Genomic DNA, 23,647 nt, shown 5'->3' with positions numbered 1-23,647 from the left:
CGCCCCTCCCCCGGAGGAGAGGCGGGACTGATGACGTCAGGTGCGCACGTTGCCCCGGGACCAGCTGGGGGCTCGCGCTGCCGCCGCCGCTGCTGTTGCTGCTGCTGCTGCTGCTAGTGGTGGGGAGGCGGCGGCGCTGGCGCTGAGCAGCTGCGGGACCCCCCACCTACCCACCCACCCACCTCGCCCAGCTGGCTACCATGTTGCGGCCCCTGGAGAAGTGCCGGGGCGAGTGGAAGGCCCTGGAGGAGGAATTCCAGCAGCTCCAGGTAGCGGGGCTCGCCAGCGCTTGGCGGTGATTGACAACCGGGGCGCGGCGGGGGGAGGCGATGCTGAGGAGGGGCGGCGCGCGCGCGCGCGCGCGCTCCCACGACCACCTTCTCGCCTGCCTTTGTGTGCTGCTGCTGCTGCTGCTCCGTCTTGCAGAGGGCGGCCCTTGCGGAGGGACGCGGCGCCCTTCGGGCCCCTTTGCTTGCAACTGCGGGGGAGGGCGCAGAAAGCCCCCGCCAAGGGCCCGCTGCCCCGCCCCGCCCCCGCGCGCGTGTTTACTCGAGAGCAAAGCCCTCCCCCCTCCCGCGGAGCAGCTCCGTGGGGCTCTCCCCCCCCGCTCCCCCAGGGCGGCGTGCGCGGGTATTGCAGGCAAGAGAGGAGCCTCCTGCCGGCGGTGCGCGAGGGCGCCCTGGGCCAGCCCCAGCCGGGGGATCCATCCAGCAGCCCCCCTTGTGAGCGAGCGAGCGAGGCTGACAGCGGCTCTGGATCGTGTGGAGCAGCCGGAGCAAGCGGCGCCGCCGGGCGGGGGTTTGCATCGCAGCCTGCGGCGCCCCTGGCAGAGTGTGGGTCTCGCCTCCCCAGCACCCTGCAAAAGGCGCCCGCAGAGAGAACAGCCTGCTGCGTGGGCTTCTCTCGAGCAGCTCCTCCTCGCCCTGTTTTCCGGGCAGTGCCCGCCTTGCCTGGCCGCTTCTCCAGGAGCAGAGAGCGGAGGCCTCCGCCTCCTCCTCCTCCTCCTCCTCTTCCTCCCCTTTCCCCACCCCTGGCATTTCCAAGAGGGGCACCAGCTCATTCTGGGGGCCCCAGGCCGAGAAGGCTTCACGGGTTTCAATCAGGGTCCGCTGTGCAGCAGCTGCTGGGATCTCTTCCTGGATAGGAGCCGCCCTGCTGCTGGAACAGACCAATCGGAGGCCTCCAGGAGGCCATGGCCCTTCTCGGCCTCTAGTATTCGGAGGAATACTTCTGCTGAACCTGGAGGCTCTGTCCAGCTATTATGGCTGTTGATCTGCCCTCCGTTAAACCCAGACTGTGGGGGAGGCATCCATAGTCACAGATGGGAGATGTCGGGCAGTAGGAGGCCCTCCCAAGGTCAGCTGAGCAAGGGGTACTTTCTCTTTTCCTCTCCAAGCTGAGCTGGTGGGCATGGATGCCCACTTGGAGAGGGTGCCCCCTGGGTAAAAGTAGCCTACTTTTGCATATGCAAAGAGATGCATAAGACATGTCGGAGGTTCACAAAGTTCTGTGTGGTCTGGAACGAGAGAATTCTGTCTCCCTGTCTAAGCAAGTGGCAGTCGCAGATATCCTGCCTTTGAACATGGAGGTTCCATTTAGCCCTCATCATGGCTGTTTATTGCTGATAGATGTCTGGTCGATGATAGAGCCAGCGTGGTGTAGTGGTTAGAGTGCTGGACTAGGACCGGGGAGAGCCGAGTTCAAATCCCCATTCAGCCATGAGACTAGCTGGGTGACTCTGGGCCAGTCACTTCTCTCTCAGCCTAGCCTACTTCACAGGGTTGTTGTGAAAGAGAAACTCAAGTATGTAGTACACCGCTCTGGGCTCCTTGGAGGAAGAGCGGGATATAAATGTAATAATAATAATAATAATAATGTCTTCCATGGATTTGGCTAATCCCATTTTAACAACGTAGGAATCCCCTCTTCAAAAACCATCTAAACTAACGGCAGCCATCACTAAGCAAATTAGGTACATGGCATAATGTATGTGGAGTGACACTGTCAGTGGAAGCACTGAGAAGTCCTGGCTCGCGAGGAGACGGCAGGTCCAAAATTAGACAAGGGAGAAATAGAGCAAGAGAGGGACGAACAGAGGAGAATCGGAGTCCCTGCACAGAATGTGAGGAAATGCTGTTACACACCAGTGTCCCCTCCAACAGGGACTCCCAGATGTTGTGGACTACAACTCCCAGAATCCCCAGCTGCGATGGCTTTTGTTTGGGGGTTCTGGGAGTTGTAGTCCACAACCTCTGGGAATCCCTCTGACAGGGAACACTGGTCCCAAACAGCTTACAGATTTGGCACAGGGAAGATGCCAGCGGGAGGACAAACAGGGTTGACGTAGGAAGCTGCCGTCTACTGAGCCAGACCCTTGTTCCGTGTATCTTACTACTGTCTCCACTGACTGGCAGCAGCTTAGCAGGGTTCCAGGCAAGACTCTCCCCCGGCCCTTCCTGGAGATGCGTGCAGAAGGTCCCAGCTTCAGTTAATGGCAGCAACGCAGATGTTGGAGAGCTGGTCTTGTGGTAGGAAGCATGAATTGCTCCCTTGGCTAAGCAGGGTCTGCCATGGCTTGCATTTGAACGGGAGACTACATGTGTGAGCACTGTAAGATATTACCCTTAGGGGATGGGGCTGCTTTGGAAAAAGTGTCTGCCTGTTTAGATGCAGAAGGTTCCAGGTTCCCTCCCTGGCATCTCCAGGATAAGGCTGAGAGAGACTCCTTCCTGTAACCGTGGAGGAGCTGCTGCCAGTCTGGGTAGACGGTACTGAGCTAGATGGATCAAGGGTCTGACTCAGTATATGGCAGCTGCCTATGTTCCTCTGTCCCCATTGAGGAACACTTCAGATATGGGGACCTCACCTCCCGATCTTTCTCATAGCAATAGCCAGCCCCAGAATAAGACAGAATACTGAACTGTGGGACTTGCCCTTCGGACTCTTGAAGCAGTTCAAGTTGAAGAAGAGAGATTTGCTGTGGCAGAGAGGAGCGTAACCCTGAACACGAGATGAGCCCCTTGGCAGAGCTCCTGCTACGGGGAGAGAAGCACTTTCTAGCGGCAGCCAGGAATGTCCGTCTCAACATGGGACAAGCCACAAACTCCAGACCTCTCCATCACACACTTTAAAAGAACTTGGTGCGTGTTCCAGGAATGCACATCTGCTCCTAAATACAGCTTATATTCTGCTAGTACACTTCAGTTTTTGGCACACACAATAGTCTTGCTAGCATCTCCCACGTTACTGCTAGGAAAGTACTTGGCCTTTGAATCGTCACACCTTTTGAATGCAATCCCGAGTTACAGATTCACTCCAGCTGAGAACAGCCCTGATCTGAATGCTTGCCCTTTCAGCAATGAGCTGTGGTATATTTTTATGGACGTCGAAGTGGATTTAGCAATTGCTGGATCTGTTTCAAGTAGCGCAAAGTCCTTTTTTCCAATCATGGGCCAAAGAGGGGAATAAAGCAGTTGTGTAATCAACACAACTGAGAAGAACCCTCAATAATCCCGCCCCCCAACTTGATTTGCAAGTCGGCTTTATTTTCTATCGCAAGTACAAACAGTCAAAACTGCTGATTGCACAAATATAAAGAGGAAAGGACCTGGTTAATGTTTAATTGGGTTTTTTAATTAAGTAACGTACTCCTAACATTCTAATACGTTTCCGCCAGGAACGTCATGGTCCATTGAAGTGAATGGACATTTGGCAAGGATGCAAACAGATATTCCCTTGGGGTGCTCCTGTTTGTCAGTGGGATTTCACTTGGAAGGAGAACTCATTTGGGAATGTGGGGTTTGATAGGTTTACGAGAAGAATACCATTATCTTATGCAAGGAGTAGAGAGAGTGGACAGAGAGAAAATTTTCTTCCTCTCCCACAACACTAGAACCAGGGGTCATCCCATGAATCTGCAGGTCGGGAAATGGAGGACCTACTAAAAAAGAAGTACATTTCACACCACGCGTAATCAGTCTGTGGAATTCTCTGCCACGGGATGTGGTGGTGGCCACTAGCTTGGATGGCTTTAAAAGGGGCTTAGACAAATTCATGGACGACAGTCTATCAATGGCTGTTAGTCGGAGGGCTATAGGCCACCTCCAGCCTCAGAGACAGGATGCCTCTGAGTAGCAGTTGCAGGGGAGAGATTGGCATGTCCTCAGCTCCTGCCTTTGAGCTTCCCAGAGGCATCGGGTGTGTGAAACAGGATGCTAGACTAGGTAGGCCTTGGGCCTGATCCAGCAGGGCTGTTCTTAGGGCAGTGGTACAAGCCAACTCCCAGCTTTCTGTATGTTGTGAAAGTCCCTGAACTGGTTTGATGCCCCTACTGCGGATTCAGTGATACGTTTTACATATGAGAAGGTCGCGCACAGAGTTTTGGGCAGGTCTAGTACATGCCCACTTGACCCAGATGGTCTTCTGCAAAACACGGGTTGCCTAAAGTTGTATGTTGCATCGCCCACGTGGTGGGGACCCCCTGTTTCCTTTTTTCCAATGTCCGTTGAGTGGGGGCAGAAATGTTCTATCTTCTAAAGTGGCGTTTCCCTTTTTGGGCCCCCATATGTTGTTGGACTACAACTCCTAATATCCATAGCCACAATGGCCAAAGGGGATGATGGGAGTTGTAGTCCAGCGGCAGCTAGGGTGTCCCCTCTAACAGGGACTTCCAGCTGTTGTTGACTACAACTCCCAGAATACCCAGCTGCAGTGGCTTTTGCTTGGGGATTCTGGGAGTTGTAGTCAACCAGGCTTTTAATTAATATTGTTTTAATGGTTTTAATGCTGTTTTAAAATATTCTTTTAAAAATCATTGTAATATTTTAAACTTTTCATTTTTGTTTTAACTAATGTTTTGCTTTCTGTTTTTATTTTGTTGTCAACCTCCCAGAGACGTAAGTTTTGGGCGGTATAAAAATATGTCAATAAATAAATAAATCACAGCTGGGAATCCCTCTTAGAGGGAACACCGTTAGGCGCCCAAGGTTGGAAATTCCCGTTCTAAAGGTAGGGGATTTTTCCTAATTTTTAAATTTTAGATTCACTTCCTGCAGCAAAGTTGTAGTTGACCTGCTCTTCTAGCCAGCTGTTCTGCATAAACAGATGGTGGTTGAAATGTGGGATTAGAGTTTGGGGGGCTGCCATGTGAACGGAAAAGCTGCTTATAGCATATAAACCCTAACTTTCCAGTTTCTAGATGCCTGTGTCCTCAAAGATCACCGTTTTAAAAGCCACATGGCTGTTGTCCCTGTGGCTTCTTCTTGGGTTACAGTTCCAAAGCCATTGCCGCGGAAGATTGCAAGGACGTGACCTTGGGGTCGCCTGGCTGGCTCTCCTTCTGGAAGGACAGCTGTCGTTTCCAGACTTCTGGTGGAGTCTGTGGGGTAGCTGGCACACAAACACAGTCGCTTGATTCCTGGATTCTTGGTGTCATGTCGCAGCCGGTCATGCTTCTTGAAAAGCACCATACTTGAAATGGTATTCAAATTCTGCTGGTGGCATTTGATCTACTGTGGTTCCTTCACACATGGGCAAGCCGCACTTTGATGCAGAACTCCGGTTCACCCCTATGTAAGATAATCCCTGCTAGAACAGGCCCAGTGTTCCCTCTAAGGTGTGCGCATGTGTGCACGCACACAAACATTTTGATGTCTGCTCAGTTAATTTTAGATCCCGCTCTGGTTGGATCAGGAAAGCCTCATTCTAAATGTATGTGCATGCACACTGCCTTGATACTACCACCCAGAACAAAATTTATTTGATTCATTGATGAAAAAAATCAGAGGAAACACTCATCAGACCCATGGCCTATCTAGTCCAGCATCCTGTTTCCCACAGTGGCCCACCAGATGCCTCTGAGAAACCCACAGGGAAGAGGTGAGAGCATGCCCTCTCTCCTGTTGTTGCTCCCCTGCAACTGGGATTGAGAGACATCATGCGTGAGACTATAGGTGGTGGCCTATAGCCACCAACTTGATAGACCTGTCCTCCTTGGATTTATCTAAGCCCCTTTTAAAAGCCATCCAAGCTAGTGGCTCTCACCACATCCCATGGCATAGAATTCCATAGATCAATTATGCGCTGTGTGAAAATATGCTCACACCAAGAAGTTACTTGCATACGGTTCTGAAAAATGTTTGGGAGCTTCTGTTTATCCAGGATGCGTTGACAAACTCCAATTTGGTGCTCTTCATTTTGATGATATTATCCAAACACTGCTTCAGTTCGCTGAGTGCTACTTTGCTTCATAGGAACATAGGAAGCTGCCCTATACTGAATCAGACCATTGGTCTATCTAGTTCAGTATTGTCTTCACAGACTGGCAGGCTCTAATGTGCAAATCTTAAACTTTTAAGACCTGCACTTTAAAATGGATCCAGAATATCTTAAGAACTGTCCATTTCTGTATTTTTTTTAAAATCTACTCTCCTTTCTTACAAACAATTCAGAGTGTCTTACTGTGAACACTTAACAAATCTCCACCATGACCAAGGGCAATACAGAAAGGCAAACACAAAATAAACTGAAAATAAACTCGGCAGCAAAAAATAAAGCATCAAATGGCTGTCTTTATACTGCTGTTAATATTTTTGAACTGACCGTCTTCTACATTTTAATATTGTAAGCTGCCTTAGGAGTCTCTGACAGAAAGGCAGAATATAATGTTGTGGGAGATAAACAAATTACCCACCATAGATGGGACTCCTCCCGTGAACTCAAATGAGGTTTGTTTGTTTGTTTGTTTGTTTGTTTAAAGTAGCTAAACATCTACAGATAGGCATGGCTTTACTACCGTCCTGTGTGGGGAGGGCTTTCCTTTCCTTTCCTTTCCTTTCCTTTCCTTTCCTTTCCTTTCCTGGTGATTTAATCTGGAAGGGGCCCCCGGACGAGGTTTGTTTGTATATTGTCCCAATGTAACTTTCTGTTGGGTTGAAATGGAATCTGTTTTATACGTTTTAGGAAACCCACAAAATATACAAACAAAAACTAGAGGAATTGAACAGCTTGCAGACCGCTTGCAGCAGCTCCATACAGAAGCAGAAGAGAAGCTTAAAGGACTTGCAGTACAGTTTCCAAAGGTAATAGCCTAGAACAGTGTTTCTCAAACTTTTTGGAGTCAAGGACCGCTAAATTCTTCGTGCAGAGTTTCAAGGACCGCTACATTCTTCATGCGCAGTTTCCCGGACCAGCAGTTAGTAAAGGGGTTTCAAGTCTGTCTATCTATCTATCTATCTATCTATCAGACTTCTATACTGCCCCAAACTTGCATCTCTGGGCAGTTTAGAATGAAAATAATATAAGCATTAAAATAATTAAATTTGGAAACTTTTGCAAACATGGAATATTAGGGGTTCTTAACCTTGGGTCCCTCAGTTAAACTCCCATAACCCCCAACAACAATGGCATTTGGCCATTATGGCTAGGGATTATGGGAGTAGAAGTCCACCAACGTCTGGGTACCCAAGGTTGAGAACCCCTGAATCTAAAAGCCTGGGTGAACAAATTTGTCTCCAGTATGTCTGGAGTGGAGGTGCTTGTGATTATTCAATGGAGAGGGGATGTTGGGCCATTAGAAAAATTCAAAAGCTACATGGGGCCAATGAAAACAACATACAAGCAAGCCCCACTGATGCTTGCAACAGCGTTCCCTCTCAAGGCGCCTCGACCACAACAGGCAGCTGGGTTTCAATCAACCAACCTTTGGCTGCAAACAATGAGCATGCAAGAACCAGCAGCCCTTCAAGTGGCGCCCACTGCCATACTTTTTCCTCCATTTCCCCGCATCGCATACAGTTTGAAGCTGTAAAGATAGGGAATAAGATAGCTGTAGGAAGATCTCAGCAGCACGTGGAGGCAAGGCACAAGAAGGGTCCCACGCCTCCGTGATACTCTTCCTCTTCCGTGCCATGTGCAAAATTGAGGAAGTGAGTGCCTTGATTTCAGTTGGGGCGGGGTTGACTCCCAGTCAGGGACCGGCACTCAACCCTTCGGGGACCGGCAGCGGTCCAGGGACCGGTGGTTGAGAAACACTGGCCTAGAATGATCGTCTCTTCAAGTCTTTGATTAGGGAACTGCCTAACATAAGCTAGCCAGAGACGCCTTTTTAATGTGGTCATTCACTTGTGTTTGGCACGGGGAAGGCAACTGGTCCTATCCACCCCCAGCACTGCATCTTTGCAGTGGCTGGTGTCTATCTTATGTTTCTTTTTAGAATGTGAGCCCTTTGGGGACAGGGCTCTTATGTATTTGCACGTGGGCAAATCACAGTTTGATGCAGAGCTCTGGTTCACCCTGCTAAGAAAATCCCTGCTAGATCAGACGCAGAGTTCTCTCTAAGGCATTATTGCTTATTATTCCTTCCTGTGGGAACCTTTGTTGAAAAGCGGTATATACATATTGGTGATCTCCACTCTCTCTGATCCAAGAGCTCACTATCCTGTCCTAGATCTGGGATGGACCGGAAGTCATAAACAAGGGATGGGCAAGCCTGACCTTCCAGCTGTCGTTGAACTACAACTCCCATCATGGCTGGGGATGATGGGAGTTGTAGTCCAGCGACAGCTGGAAGGTCAGGATTGCCCACTCGTCATAAACCCTCTGCCCCGGATCGGGGATGCTCCTTAGCTCAGTGACATGCACGTATGCAAATGTTTTGCATATGGTAGGTCTCCAGACTTCAGTTCCCAGCGACTCCAGTTGAGAGACCTGAAGTAGCAGGCCTGGGGAAAACCCCTGCCTGAGACCGCGGAGACCGGCTCCCATAAGGAAAAGAGATACAGAGTGGGAGTGCTTTTCACCGTCCTGTTACCTGGTGTCAAGACAGATTCTGTCTTTTCTGACTTATCGCCTCAAGGCTTCCAAAGTGGCTGATAGAAGATCCTCATGATAAAATAACAGCAAAGTCCTGTTCCAAGAGCAGTAATTACATGGTTTATCATAATAGCCACATGCTCTCCCGGTGGCTTTTCACTCCTCGGTCTCCATCACAGTTTTTAGAAAGCATGTGAAATCTTGGCTTTTTTACCCAGGCTTGTATATTTATTTTATTTATTTTTATTTATCATATTTCTATACCGCCTGATATGTACATCTCTAGGCGGTGTACAAAATTCTAAATATCTAAAAGTTACAAATTAAAATACAGAACAATAAAAACAATAGAATAAAGTAGATATTAAAACACGTTTTAAAATTATTAAAATTCATTCTAATTAAAAGACTGTAATCTAATTAAAAAACAGGAGCGCCTTGAGGTTCTTCCTGAAAACAAACAGAGAAGGAGATGTTCTTATTTCATCAGGGAGCTTATTCCAAAGCCCTGGATTCAGTAGGGACCATATTCCAAGCCTTATATGATTGTCCCTACAGCTGCTGCTTTGTATTTTGTATGGTTATATTGTACTTGTATTTTAAATCTTTTTAGTCAGATCTATATTTTTATATTCTAGCTTAATATTTTAATTGTGTAATTTTTATAGTCTTGTTTTAATTTTTCTGTGAGAACCGCCTTGGTATTGTTTGAATGAAAGGTAGTATACAAATTTAACAATAAATAAATAAATGGTTTTCAGGATCTACAAATGCAGGCTTATCTCCTTAGCCAGTCATTATTTGTGGTTGCCACAAATCCTCACTCTTATTTATTTATTTATTCGATTTCTATACTGCCCTTCCAAAAAGGGCTCAGGGCCGTTTACACAGAGAAATAATAAATAAATAAGATGGATCGCTGTCCCCAAAGGGCTCACAATCTAAAAAGAAACATAAGACAGACACCAGCAACAGTCACTGGAGGTCCTGTGCTGGGGGTGGATAGGGCCAGTTGCTCTCCCCCTGCTCAATAAAGAGAATTATCACATTAAAAGGTGCCTCTTTGCCAAGTGAGCAGGGGTAACTCTTCCCTCCGATCCTTTTCTGGCACCCAGGCAGACGCCTTAGAAAGGAAGTGGGTCCTTTTGCAGTGGGAGATAGTAAGAAAGAGTGGGGGAGCCTTCCCCTATGGCTCCAGAAGGATTCTTCTGTTTCGTACCATCTCAAAAAAGGCAGAGGAAATGAGATCTGTGTGGCGCCGGGTGTGCTGCTCGCCAGAGGGCTGGGGGCACTCGCCACTGGCGAGCAGGCAAGTGGATTTGTAGATGCCTGATCAGCAATTTCCTGCTGGTCTTCTCTGGTCATCCGGCTGCCTTCCAGAGAGTAGCTTCTAGTGAGGATTGCGTAAGCAAAGGAGGAGCCAGGATTTGTACATTCTGCATTGCAACACAGAAGCCTTTCCTTGCTGTTTAAATATGTGTGCCTCTTTGTCTTCCCTTCTCCCCCCCTCTCCTCGCTACCCACAGATGTAACCGTGACTGCAGCCATGAAGAATCAGAACTCATACAGCAAATCAACAGCCAGATCAAGGAGCGGCAAAATGTCTTCTTTGACATGGAGGCCTATTTGCCGAAGAAGAATGGGTACGCCCGTTCCGCCTAATGAGTCGCTCTCTCTTGCGTGAGCCTGACCTATAAATATTCACAACGGTGCAGGCTTCCCAGAGGAAGGCTGCTGAGATAAATGCATGTTACTTTGTTATGAGAGTCCATTCTGTGCTTCCCCTGAGGCCTGCTGTCCTTTTCGCCTGCTTGCCTAAGCGTGCCTTCAGCCCAGAAGCTGAACACCGGCTAGGTGTACATAGTTTCCAGCTTTAATCATGGTGAGGCAATGCATCAAGGCAGCACTCTGGGAAATCTACTCTTGGAAGGGCCAGGGGAGGGGTGGGTGGAAATGCCCGATACAAAGGCAACACAAGCTTTAGCTCAAGTCTGTTCTTGGTATGGGGTAGGCTCCTAGCTCAGCTGTGCATGCAGAGGGTCCCAGATGCCTTCCCTGGCCCCTGTCTGAAATCCTGGAGAGCTGCTGCCAGTCAGTGCAGACCATACTGAGCTAGATGAAGCAAGCGTCTGACTCAGTCAGGCAGCTGCACGTGATGCAGCATTAAGTTTGGGACGGGGCTGGCATTGCGCTGTGATTGTTGGGCACCCAGAAAAAACCCCAGACCCCCAGCAGGAGGTCGTCAGAAACCCCGGGCCTGCTGATCCTTGCCGTTGCTGCCTGTTCACCTGCTGTCTCTGGCTGTGTGAGCGGTTCTAAGACCAAGAAGGAAGAGCAGCAGCTCCATGGCAAAGTGCATCTGGACCAGGAGTGGCCAACCTGAGGCGGCCCAGAACTACAGTTCCCATCATCCCTGGCACAATTTGTTGTGGCTGGGGATGATGGGAGTTGTAGTCCAACAGCAGCTGGAGAGCTTGAAGTTGGCTGCCTTAACCTGGGCAGCTCTCTGACGTCAAAAAAGCAAGCCCAAAGCCCACCATGTGCTGTGAGAACTAATTTTTTAATGTAAGCTTGCCGCTGCAGAAGCAAAGGAGCCCGCCTTTCAAAATGTATTGTATTTGTTTGTGTATCGTTTGTGTATCGTTCGGAAGAACCCTGGGAGTGGGTTCAAGGGAACTTGGCCGCGTGGAGGTCTGATGGGTTCTGCTCTTTTCCTTTCAGTTTGTACTTGAATCTGGTGCTGGGAAATGTGAATGTAACCCTGCTAAGTAACCAAGCCAAGTAAGTGACTTCTGGGCTTCTCTGTGTTGGCAGCGGAAAGGGGAGAGAGGGAGGTGGCTGACGGGCAAGTCGGCCTTTTTGTCTGGGGCAGCGATGAGGCCGGTCTAGGGGGGCAGCCAGCCATGGGGCTTTCCCTGATTGCATCCTTTGATTAAGGACATAAGAACAGCCCTGCTGGATCAGGCCCAAGGCCTGTCTTGTCCAGCACCCTGTTTCACAGACGTGGCCCACCAGATGCCTCTGGGGAGCCCACAGGCAAGTGGTGAGGGCACGCCCTCTCTCCTGCTGTTGCTCCCCCGGAACTGGGATTGAGAGGCATCGTGCCTCTGAGGCTGGAGGTGGCCTCTAGCCACCAGACTAGTAGCCACTGAGAGACCTGTCCTCATGAATTTATCCAGACCCTTCCTAAAGCCATCCAGATTGTTGGCCATGCATAAATGTTATAGACTTCTACCATGTTGCCCCTTTTCCCCCTAAACTAAAAAGCACCAGGTGTTGTCGCCTTACCTCGTAAGGAAGGTGCTCCAGGCCCCTGATCATCTTGGTTGCCCTCTTCTGCACCTGGCCCAGAAGTCCTTGCAGGGTCAAGCCAAAGGCCTGAGTGGACCCAGTCCACTGTCTCACGTGGTGGCCCACCAGGTGCATCTGAGGAAACCCACAAGTGGGGAAAATAAGGCAACCACCCCCTCCCATTGGTATTCTCTAACACCTGGTGGTCAGGGGTATCCCCCTCCCCCGGATACAATGGCTAGTAGCCACTGATAGCCCTATCCAGTATTCCCTCTAACAGGGATTCCCAGGTGTTGTTGACTACAACTCCCATAATCCCCAAACAAAAGCCACGGCAGCTTGGAATTCTGGGAGTTGTCATCAACAACATCTGGGAATCCCTGTTAGAGGGAACATTGGCCCTATCCTCCATGAATTTGTCTAAACCAGGGATTCTCAACATTGGGTCCCCAGATGTTCTTGGACTTCAACTCCCATAATTCCCAGCCCCAGTGGCCAGTGGTTAGGGATTATGGGAGTTGAAGTTCAATAACATCTGGGGACTCAATGTTGAGAATCCCTGGTCTAAACTCTTCAAAAGCCATCTAGATTGGTGGCCATCGCCACATCTGGCAGCAGCAAATTCCACCGCTGGGTGTGTCAAGAAGTACTTCTTTCTGCCTTGAACTTCCCAGAGTTGAGAGTCAATGGATGACCCTGGGGTTTGAATATTATGAGAAAGTGGGGGGAACTCTCCACTTTCTCGGCGTCATGCATAATGTTATACACCTCGATTGTTCCAGGTTTGCCTACAAAGACGAATATGAAAAATTCAAGTTGTACTTGACAATCATCTTACTGCTGGGAGCGGTTGCCTGCCGCTTTGTCCTTCATTACCGGTAAGGTTTGGTTTGCTGGGGGGCGGTGTGGGGGTGGGGGGTGGCATGTACTACTGCTGACCGGCCCCAGAGGTGGGTGCACGTCCAAACAAGCTCTTCTCTGAGTTGAAACAGAAGGGGGAAATAACTCCGATTGCCGAACCATGTCTGAATTGAGTTGGGGCGTGTCCCTGTCTGGTTATTTTGGAGAAAAGACCTTTCCCAGGTCTTGGACACACAGCCTGGCTAGGATTGCTTTTCCAGTTGATTGGATTTAGTTCGCTCTAATGGAATCCCTTCACTGAATTAGCCCTGACGCGCCGCCTCAAATTGGATCATGTGCTGCTTCTCTGGCGCATGTGCCGCTGCAGAAGGGATTGCCGCCACATTTGGAAACTCGCCGGTCGGCTTGACACTGTCACCGAGATATTTGTTGTGGGGCAGACAGTGAGGTCTGGGGCGGAGCCCTTTCATGGGACTGTTTTGGCCCCTTTCCTCCGGATCGTGATGGGGTGGGGTTTTGGCAAGACTACAGTTGTCCTTCTGGAAGGATAAGTGTGTAGTGACTGCTGGGTGATTTCAGGGAGCCCTCTGCTCTGGCACAGAGCCGTGATGGAACACCGGAAGTTGCTGCCTGCAGAGTCCGAATCTGGGCCCCTGGGGGCCCTTCTGAGCTACAGCCCCATCCCCAAATGGGATCTAACATAATTGTGGCCCCTTATTTAGGGCTTGTCTGCAGTGTGGCTCCACTGTTTCTAAATGACGATACCAGTTGCCCTCTACAAAGCTTGGGATTAGGTAGGGAACATGGGCTCCTTGTGGATGTTCCCAAGGTTAAAAAAGTGGAGGTGAAGCTGATGATATCCGTGTGCATCGGTGTTCGCGCTTGTACGTGAACTTATTTATTGATTGCATTTTTATACCGCCTTTCTGCCTTGACAAAGGCTCCCAAAGCAGTTCACAATATCAAAGCAAGGCAATTACATAAGATGAATAAAACGTCATCTCGGGCTGTTGGTCTTTTCAGGAGTTGAGGACAAGACCTCGCTCGCCTGGCTGCCTCCTTTCTTGCCTTCCTCTCGGGACACGGATCTCTCTACTCCTGGGAAGGTGGGGCAGAGGCCATTGCTGGTCTCTGTGGGAGCCGATGTTCTGCTCTCCCCTGGCCTGGGGGCCTCCTTTCTTGCTTTCCTCTCAGGGCAACTTGGAAACTAGCCTACTGTTTGCCAGATCAGGAAGTCCGTGTCAATAATCTGATATTACATTTCAATTTTCTTTTTGCATAGGGAGCATGAGTTTCGAAAGAGATGTCTCTGGGGTGTTTTTTTTAATGGGTTGGGGGAACCTCCCCAAACCAGCTGCTCCTGAATTCAAGACTACTCTGAATTTAAGGCAAGGCCCTTAAAAATAGTGGTTGAATACAGATTGTACTACCCCAAAGGCAGAGGACTCTGAATTTAAGATGACCCCCTGATTTCTAACATGAAATAACCTGGAAGAAACCTAGTCTGGGATTCAGGTGAACATGGTACTTCTTCTTCTTGCAGAGTGACAGATGAGGTTTTCAACTTCCTCTTAGTTTGGTATTACTGCACGCTGACCATAAGGGAAAGTATCCTCATCAGCAATGGATCAAGGTACTAGTCCTCAAAATACAAAGAGTGTTTTCAGATGACTTTACAGGACAAATCTTGAGAACCAGTGTGGTAGCAGTCAAGAGCCCTAGACTAGGACTGGGGAGACCCAGGTTCAAATTCTAATTTGCTGGATGGTAGGAACATAGGAAGCTGCCTTGCACTGTCAGACCATTGGTCCATCTAGCTCAGTGTGGTCTACACAGACCGGTAGCAGCTTCTCCAAGGTTGCAGACTGGAGTCTCTCTCAGCGCTATCTTGGAGATTCTAGGGAGGCAACTTGGAACCTAGATGCTCCTCCCAGATTAGCCCCTCCGCCTAAGGGGAATCTCTTACAGCGCTCACATGTAGTCTCCCATTCAAATGCAAACCAGGGTGGACCCTGCTTAGCAATGGGGACAATTCATGCTTGCTGCCCCAAGACCAGCTCTCCTCCCGGAGAAGAAGAACGTTGAATAACATGGGATGTATTATGCTGAGCAATACATCCCATGGGAAGACAGTTGGGCTGTTCTCATGACCATTACTAGGATAGGAGAAACTACCTATCCTACTTTGGGATCGGGCGCACTCCTGTGTTCTTAATGCATCGGAGGGCTCTCTGCTGAATGAGTTTGGAGGAAAGGTTTTCCGACTCCGCTGCTGTCGACCACACAATCACGGAACAAGCCTCCATTCCTGATTTTTCCCTTGCAGACCATCCAAAATGGGAGGCACGCCTGGCCCCCAGACTAGAGTAGGAAGTCTCTCTGATCCTAATAATGGTCCCGGTCCTAGTCCCCTATGTAACTTCCTAGGTGCCTCTGGTTTTGACAGACGAAACCATATTCACTCTGAAAAGGTGTGCAGGAAAACCTCGGGATTTGTGGGGCTTCCATTCCTGGCTGGTAGGCTTGAGCCCAAAACGTTTTGGAGGCCATTATAAAGGCCTCCGAAACGTTTCGGCTTGGGGGGGGGGGAGCAGGGTTTGGCGTTTCGGCGGGGGTGGTACTTTAAAGGCGGGGGAAGGTGTACTCACCCCTCCCGCTGCATTTCCCCCGCTGGCGCTCCGTTGTTTTAAAGCCCCTTCCTCCCTGCCGCCCCATTTCCCTCATCGGCTGGAAGTAGTGACCGCTCATGCGCCCGTCATGTGCGTGCATGGCAGACAGGCACGGGCACACGCAAAAGGCGCACGCACGGTCACTATTTCCGGCCACTTCTGCCGATGAGGGAAACGGGGTGGCAGGGAGGAACGCTGCCGCCCCGAGGGGCTTAAAAACAACGGAGCGCCAGCAGGGGAAATGCGGTGGGAGGGGTGAGTACACACTCTCCCCGCCCCTTAAAGCACCACACCCGCTGGCGGCGAATAACATTAGGGCAAATCCCTACTGGCTAGTGCCACGGATACTGAAACCAATGGGACAACAGCATTGGTGGGGTTAGGTACCTAAGGTGGGGCGGGCGGGGGGGGAATTGGCCGGAAATGGCGGGTTTAAAAAGAAATGCACTCTCCGTGAGCATGGACAGAAAGGCCCCAAATGGGCTGCAGAAGGTCCACGCGGTCGTTTGGGGGGCAGGCAGGGAGGAGGAGTCCCTGCAGCTGCCTCCACCACCATCCCTGCCGCATAGAAGATACCGCTTCCGCTGCCATCCCCCTTGCTCCCCCTCCAACCTGGAATCCTTGCCGGATTCCCCTTTACAAGTATGGCCACGGCTGACCCCGGGTCTTTCATCTCTCTCTCTCACACCCACCCACCCACCTATGCTGAGGTTTGGTGGCTATTCCCCAACCGTGGATACGTGTAACCGCAAGTGTTGAAACTGCAGATAATGAGGTTTGCCTGTATTGTGACACGTTAAAGGCCGAAAGCCATCGTCTCTGGGGATGATGGGAGCTGTAGTCCTACAACTTCTGGGGACGCAAGTTTTGGAACGGCTGCCCTTGTCCACAAAGGCGTCTCTGAGGCCCATTTATCCCTCTTTAAGGCGTTACAAGGTGTGTTGCTGCCGCACAGCTCCCCTTCTGGAAGTGTGGACTCTTGCCATCCCGGCAGAAGCGGTCCTCTATTTCTCCAAAGTAGAAAAGGCTTTGTCCCTTGTTAGAAGCTAGAAGGCTGGGGCCCCAACCCAGCAGAAACCAACCGAGAGACTTTCTGCTGTGTACCTCAAGGGACCACTTCTACATTTTTAGGTGTCCACAAAGCATCTTTAGGTTGCATCTAAAATGATAAAGGCTGAGTTCAACAGACCTGTTTGAAACTGTGCCGTGTGTCAAAGGGCCCTAAATGTGTCCTCTTTCTTTTCAGAATTAAAGGCTGGTGGGTGTCGCATCATTACGTCTCTACATTCCTATCTGGTGTGATGTTAACATGGTACGTCTCTCTCCCCCCCCCCCCATTTCATGGCTTAAATGTTATAACGACATAAGAATCCTGCTGGATCAGGACCAAGGTTTATCTAGTCCAGCGTCCTGCTCCCTACAGTGGCCCACCAGATGCCTCTGGGGAGCCTACAAGCAGGAGATGAAGCCCCCTCTCCTGCTCCCCTAAACTAGTATTCAGAGGCATCCCACTCCTGAACCTGGAGGTAGGCTGTAATTCTCAAAACCAGCAGCCATTGATAGACCTGTTCTCCATGAAGCTATCCAAGCTGGTGGCTGTCATCACGTCCTGAGGCAGAGAATTCCACAGATTGCTTATGCGCTGTCTGGAAAAAACACTTCCTTCCATCAGTCCTAAACTTCCTGGCAGTGTTTCATGGAATAACCCAAGGCTCTAGTGTTGTGAGAGAGGAAGAAAAATGTCTCTCTCTCCACACCATGCGCATAATTTTATAAAGCTCTATCATGTCTCCCTTTAGTCGCCTTTTTTCTAAAGTCTGAAGTCAGCATTGAAAATACGAATATAGGAAACAGCGGTTTGTCCACACCAGTTAGTTAAGAAACAAAAGGACAAAACCTGGTTTGAGATGGTCATTTAACTTGCTGAGAGTTGAGCAAACTGCTGTCTCCCATACTTGGAGGAAAAGGAAACCATGGCTTGATCAAGCAGCAAGTAGTTGCTTTAAGTCTCCTTTCCTTGTCTGCAAAGGGGAGTGGGGACCATGTAAGTTTGAGGCTCACCTCTGCACATCCGTGTGCCTTAAAGCCTCATTCTGTTTTGCTTCTCTCTCTTCCTCACTTCTCTCACAGGCCAGATGGTCTCATGTATCAAATGTTCCGTAACCAGTTTTTAGCATTTTCAATATTTCAGAGTGAGTATCCTTTTACATTCTTGTGTTTTGACGTGGAAATTTCTCTGTCTGCCACAGGTGGAGAGATGCTTTGCATAATGTAGGCTGTGCTGCAAATTTGAATCTTTGAATGAGCAATTTGCATCTTAGTGCAGTTAGGCAGGTTCATAGGGAAAAAGAGGTTCCCAGGGAAAAGAAGCTGCCTCCAGAAGGCTTTGACAGAGTTTTCAGGGCAACTTCAAATGAGAGGGAAAGGAAAAAGTGGTGATTCTCCCAAAATGTCTTGAGAGAGGTTGGCAGATCAACATAGATTGGGAGTTGCACTCTGTCTCTGCTAGCATGACAAATTGTTGAACTGAGAGTTTAAATAGGGATCTGTGGTGCATCTCTCTCAGCTGGACTGCTGTAATGTACTGTACATGGGGCTGCCCTTGAATGCTGCTCAGAAACGTCAAATGTTCAAGCAAGCAGAAGCCCACCGGATTTCTGGTGTTAACCACAGGAAGCACATAACACCTATTTTATACAAGCTGCCAAACTGTTTCAGGGCTAACTTCAAGGTGCTAGTACTTCCCTTTATGATCCGGACCCATATATGTCTCCCCATTATTTAAGATCCAGCAATAAGAATATTTTGGTGCTCTCATTGTCTGCCAGGCTGGTGGCTGTTACTGAACGGAGCCTCTCCGGTGGTGGTCCCTAAGCTTTGGAAACGAGTTCCCCAATACTGTGCAGCAGGTCCAGGAATTTGTTCTGTTTAAGAGGGCACTCAAGACAGTATTCTTTAGGTGGTCTTTTTATGGTTGGGTATTGCTTTAGCATCAGGTCTTTGTTCCTAACCTGTCCCTCTGCTGTGGTGATGCTATTTTATTTGGATTTTTAATTTTCAGTTGTACCCCAGGAGGATTTCCATTGAAAATTGGGCTATAAACTGTCTATTTTTAAAGTGTGACATAATATATGGACAACGTCCGCTCACTTAAGTGGAATAACTTGTTTGTTTCATCCAGGTTGTGTCCAGTTTCTACAATATTACTATCAGAGTGGTTGCCTGTATAGACTCCGTGCATTAGGGGAAAGAAATCACTTAGATCTCACAGTGGGTGAGTGTTTTGTGTCTCTGTGTGGGTGTTTTTTTTAAGGTTACTGCTTACTATCTGACTTTAGCATATATAAGCCTGTTGCCTCTTCATTCCTGCCAGCAACTGCATTAAAAACATCCATTATTGATGGAACAATTCAGGTTCTTTTACAAATTGCTAGGCAGAAGAATGTACCCAATGCTACTTTTTCTGCCTTCTTTCCATGAAGGGAGTACATGGAAACTCTCTAACTTGAAAATGAAAAATCAAAGTGGATTTCTTTTTTCTTATATTCAGGAAAGATCTAAGAGAAACTAGTTTCCTACTTGAATATCTTTCTTGAAAAATCTGTGCCCTGTTCTAGTTCTCGGGTAATGATATTCTCATGTGTTTTAACGTGAAAATTGTCATCCTTATAGTATCAGCAATGTGCATGGAGCTTTATGCATAGTACAATAATAAGGCAAGTCCCTGCCATGAGGAGTTTACAACCTAAAATCTGACAATGGGACCAAAAAGAGGAAAGTCAAGCAGGCTGAGACAGGGCTAAACAGGGGTGGAATTAGACATCTATTTTAGTTGCATGTACTTCTTGTTGCAAGGGAAGGGGATAAGGAGTTGTGCCAGAGGCTTCAGCTGTTGGGTTCATTAGGTCAGGCAGCCTCTTCAAAGCATGCAAAGAATGCAGTTTTATTTTTTAAAAAATTGGAAGGAATTTTCATTCACGTCCCACCTTTCTGCTTCCACAAAAGTGCCCAGGGCAGCAAGCAATAGCTTTAAAACGACAGCCAAACAAGCAACCAGAAGCACCAGATAAGCACATAAGAACAGCCCTGCTGGATTAGGCCCAACAAGACCTACCTAGTCCAGCATCCGGTCCCACACAGTGGCCCACCAGATGCCTCTGGGAAAGCCCACAGACAAGCACTGAGGCTGAGGGCATCCTGCAGGAGCCAGCATGGTGTAGTGGTTAGAGTGCTGGACTAGGACCGGGGAGACCCGAGTTCAAATCCCCATCCAGCCATGATACTTGCTGGGTGACTCTGGGCCAGTCACTTCTCTCTCAGCCTAACCTACTTCACAGGGTTGTTGTGAAAGAGAAACTCAAGTATGTAGTACACCGCCCTGGGCTCCTTGGAGGAAGAGCGGGATATACATGTAATAATAATAATAATAATGCCCTCTCTCTTGCTGTTGCTCCCCTGCAACTGGTATTTAGAGGCAGCTTGCCTCTGAGGCTGGAGGCGGCCATACTAGGAGCCATTGATAGACCTGTCCTCCGTGAACAAGATACTTGTAGACTGAAGAGACATTTTGGCTTGTAGAATGTACACTGTATAACCTGGTGGTGGCCTCTTGGTCTTTCCACAGAGGGATTTCAGTCTTGGATGTGGCGAGGGCTGACCTTCCTGCTTCCTTTTTTGTTCTTTGGGCATGTAAGTTGGATGTCCTTTTTGAGTGACCCGTGGAAAAGACCAAAGACTTGGTTGGCACTGCTGTGTGTCGTAACAAGCGTGGGCAGGGTTTGTGGGTATCTGTTGGGTCTTCACCGGCTCGGGCCATTAATTTCCGGGACCTGGGGAGCTACGTTCAAGTGGATGAAACCAAAGAGAGGAGAGCTGGTCTTGTGGTAGCAAGCATGACTTGTCCCCTTAGCTAAAGCAGGGTCCGCCCTGGTTACATATGAATGGGAGACTTGATGTGTGAGCACTGGAAGATATTCCCCTTCTTAGGGGATGGAGCTGCTCTGGGAAGAGCAGAAAGTGTTAAGTTCCCTCCCTGGGTGGACCTTGCTTAGGAAAGCGGACAATTCATGCTTGCTACCGCAAGACCAGTTCTCCTCTTCAGTGCAGGCTCTTCATGTACCACTTAAGCTAAGCACTCTGCAGAAGTGCAGTCCTCCAGTTATGGACATACTAGTGCAAATTCATTTTGTCAGGTGTAAAAGTTGTAGGTATAGATGAAAACCAGCATGGTGTGGTGCTTAGAGTGCAGGACTAGGAGCAGGGAGACCTGAGTTCAAATCCCCGGTCAGCCATGATATTCTAAATGAAGAGCCAGCATGGTGTCGTGGTTAGAGTGCTGGACTAGGACCGGGGAGACCCGAGTTCAAATCCCCATTCAGCCACGAAACTAACTGGGTGACTCTGGGCCAGTCACTTCTCTCTCAGCCTAACCTACTTCACAGGGTTGTTGTAAGGAGAAACTTAAGTATGTAGTACACTGCTCTGGGCTCCTCGGAGGAAGAGCAGGATATACATGTTGTTGATGATAATAATAATAATAATAATCGTCCTTAATGCCCTCGGTTGCCCCCAATCTGGCTTCCATCTTAAGATATCTTCTGGGGATGAACGTTTGTGTGAAACAGTGTTTCTAGTTCTTTATTAAGACTCCAGCTTTGTTGTCTGACAGTAAAGTTCTGTTTTCTTGAATCTTCCCCCTCTCCTTTGGAAGTTTTGGCAGCTCTTCAACGCTATCACGCTTTTTGAACTGGCAAGACATAAGGAATGTAAAGAATGGCAGGTTAGTCTCTTTGCTGGACAAGGTCCATCTTGGCGCCGGTTAATGGGGTTAGGCTGATCTGTATGTGGAGGCTCTTGCATTCTACCACTGGGATAAAGTCATGGGACAAGGACAGGAGGGAACCAGTTGTCCATGTATTATTACCAGTCAGTATTTCAGCTACAAAAAGTAGAAAACAAACACACAGCCCTTTGTTGCCGACAGTGTGGGGCTTATGTTGGGTTGCTGCCTGCAGCAGTTGGCATCCATTTGGAAGGTTCTCCCGGTGACATCCCTGCATCCAGTTTGGGGAAGACTCTGTAAACTGGGGACAGAGAGAGAGTAGATGGGGGTCTAGCGGTAGATCTCTGAGTAATCTGCAGTGGCTACACTGGCCTTGTGCTAATCACTTCTCTCTCAGCCTCATTGGTCCCCACCTGCGAAATAAGAATATTGATTGGTTGCCCTTGATGAGGACTGCATACAGCGTCCGCTGTCTTAGAATGTTGTGTTTGAATCTGTGGAAAGATCTGTAGTAACTTGGTGGTAAATTTGTACTTATTTGTGAAGATCTTCCTAATGTGTGGCTCATGGGGGTATGGTGGGAAATTAGCTGTGCCCTCTGAGCCAGTATTTTGTATCGGATTCTGCTCCTCAGTCATTGCTTTTCACCTGGGTCAGTCGGAGGTCTGCTCATCTCTGCTGTAGGCTATCATGTCAGTTTCCACTCTATAATCTCCCCCGTCTGTGTGGACAGGTATGGCAGAGGCCAGTCTCTGTGGCCTATGTACTTAGGGGATTGGATCTGCTGTATGAGCTCTTCCATGTTTTTGAAGACTCTTAGCACACTAAGGGTGCTCTTTGAATTTAATGATGATGCCACACTTGCACAAGAAGACTTACAGTGTTTGTTTCTTTACTGTCTTGTTCTGGTAATGATGCCCAGTTCTCAGGACCAGTTTTAATCAACAGCCTCCTCAGATTCTTAGTATCTTTAGCAATTTCCATCACTTCAGCCATTTGCCGTATTTTTGTTCAGGCAGCCATCACGCTTCCTAGTTTTCAAGTACTTCTTCCTTAACGGAAATGTGGCATCTAGACTTTGCCAAGCTTTATTTTATTTGGTTTCTCTTCTCTCTACCAGGTTTTTGTGCTTGCTCTCACATTTCTGGTGCTCTTCCTTGGAAATTTCCTCACGACTCTGAAAGTAGTGCATGCCAAACTTGAGAAGAACAAAGCGAAGAAGTTGTGAAGAAGGCCATGCTTACGGATGCTAGAACTTGGGGTTTGGTTTCTTTTTTCCCTCCCATGTGAGTAGACTCCTGTTCCAGACAGTTCTCCTGCTTAACCATCACTGGCTCTAAAGTAAGCAAACCACGGAGGAAACTGCATCCACATAATGGCGTTGCTCTGGAAGTGCTGCTCTCTCCAGCTGGTAGCCCAGCTATTTATATTACACTTAATATAAAACCCTCCGACCTGCTCTGGGATACATCAAAGAGATTGATCCCTACTAGGAAGAAGTCAGATTGTTAGAGAAAATGGAAGTGTCATTACTCGGGAATGAAGCAAGTGTTGATTAAATACTGCCTTTTAACGTTCCAGATGTTAGAATCTTGGTGATTGCTCCAAGCCGTTTGCACGGGACCGAGTACTGCTGCTCTTCAAACCACCATCTTGAAAACCAACAGGGGCTGTATAGGAACAACGTTTGTTGAGTAAAAGCCCTAATGACTGTTAGGTACTTGCAGACAGTTGAAGACATGTTCAGTCATTGGCACATAAATAGCCTGTGAGGAGTGGAAAAACTTTGCCTCTTCATTGTAACTTATTCCACCTAGACTAGCTTAAAAAAAAACCCCACCCCCACAAAAGTTGCTAATTAGGAAATGTACTGGAATGTAATGGATGTGACTATTTCTCATTTGTTTTGTTGGGCACAGAAATTGAATGAATGTTTTCTTGACAGAACTCAAGCATATTGAGCCTTAGGGAGGGGGAAAGAAAAGAATGAAGATGGCAAATAAAGAACTGCCTCAGCGGAGTTGTTTTTAGTAGTCTGTTTTTTCTTTCATGATTTGTGATGTTATCAAACGACATACAGCCATTTAAGGGCGATAGAAGTGCTGACCATGTGGGTATTTCCATGTCCCTTCTTCATTAGGCGAAGGTGCATGCCAGGTCTTTGAGAATGGCAAAATGAGAGGTCATCAGATCCCAGGGCTGCTTTTGGAAACAGTCCTACAACCAGTTTGCA

At 48.5% G+C, this 23,647-nt stretch overlaps 1 protein-coding gene across 1 annotated transcript; it reads left to right on the top strand.

Moving 5' to 3' along the window:
- Window positions 1-61: 61 nt before the first annotated feature.
- TMEM120B (transmembrane protein 120B) lies at window positions 62-23,434 on the top strand. The gene is made up of 12 exons (XM_053280183.1): window positions 62-269; window positions 6,961-7,079; window positions 10,338-10,454; window positions 11,533-11,592; window positions 12,885-12,980; window positions 14,507-14,596; window positions 16,879-16,944; window positions 17,763-17,824; window positions 18,814-18,906; window positions 20,257-20,321; window positions 21,343-21,411; window positions 22,535-23,434. Exons 1-12 carry the CDS (start codon window positions 201-203, stop codon window positions 22,640-22,642), a joined length of 1,014 nt encoding a protein of 337 aa, XP_053136158.1. The 5' UTR covers window positions 62-200; the 3' UTR covers window positions 22,643-23,434.
- The last annotated feature ends 213 nt before the right edge of the window (window positions 23,435-23,647 follow it).

This window comes from Hemicordylus capensis, chromosome 15 (assembly GCF_027244095.1).
Source record: "Hemicordylus capensis ecotype Gifberg chromosome 15, rHemCap1.1.pri, whole genome shotgun sequence".
Taxonomy (NCBI): Eukaryota; Metazoa; Chordata; class Lepidosauria; order Squamata; family Cordylidae; genus Hemicordylus; species Hemicordylus capensis.
Note: the sequence above shows the minus strand (reverse complement) of the source record. Positions and strands in the feature narration are given on the sequence as shown.

What these genes read in the sequence shown, in the direction of transcription:
- TMEM120B (XM_053280183.1), top strand. Translation starts at nt 201, where the DNA reads ATGTTGCGGCCCCTGGAGAAGTGCCGGGGCGAGTGGAAGGCCCTGGAG. An exon ending in CTGCTAAGTAACCAAGCCAA is followed by an intron (nt 11,593 to 12,884) that starts GTAAGTGACTTC and finishes CGATTGTTCCAG; the next exon opens with GTTTGCCTACAAAGACGAAT. An exon ending in AGGAATGTAAAGAATGGCAG is followed by an intron (nt 21,412 to 22,534) that starts GTTAGTCTCTTT and finishes TCTCTCTACCAG; the next exon opens with GTTTTTGTGCTTGCTCTCAC.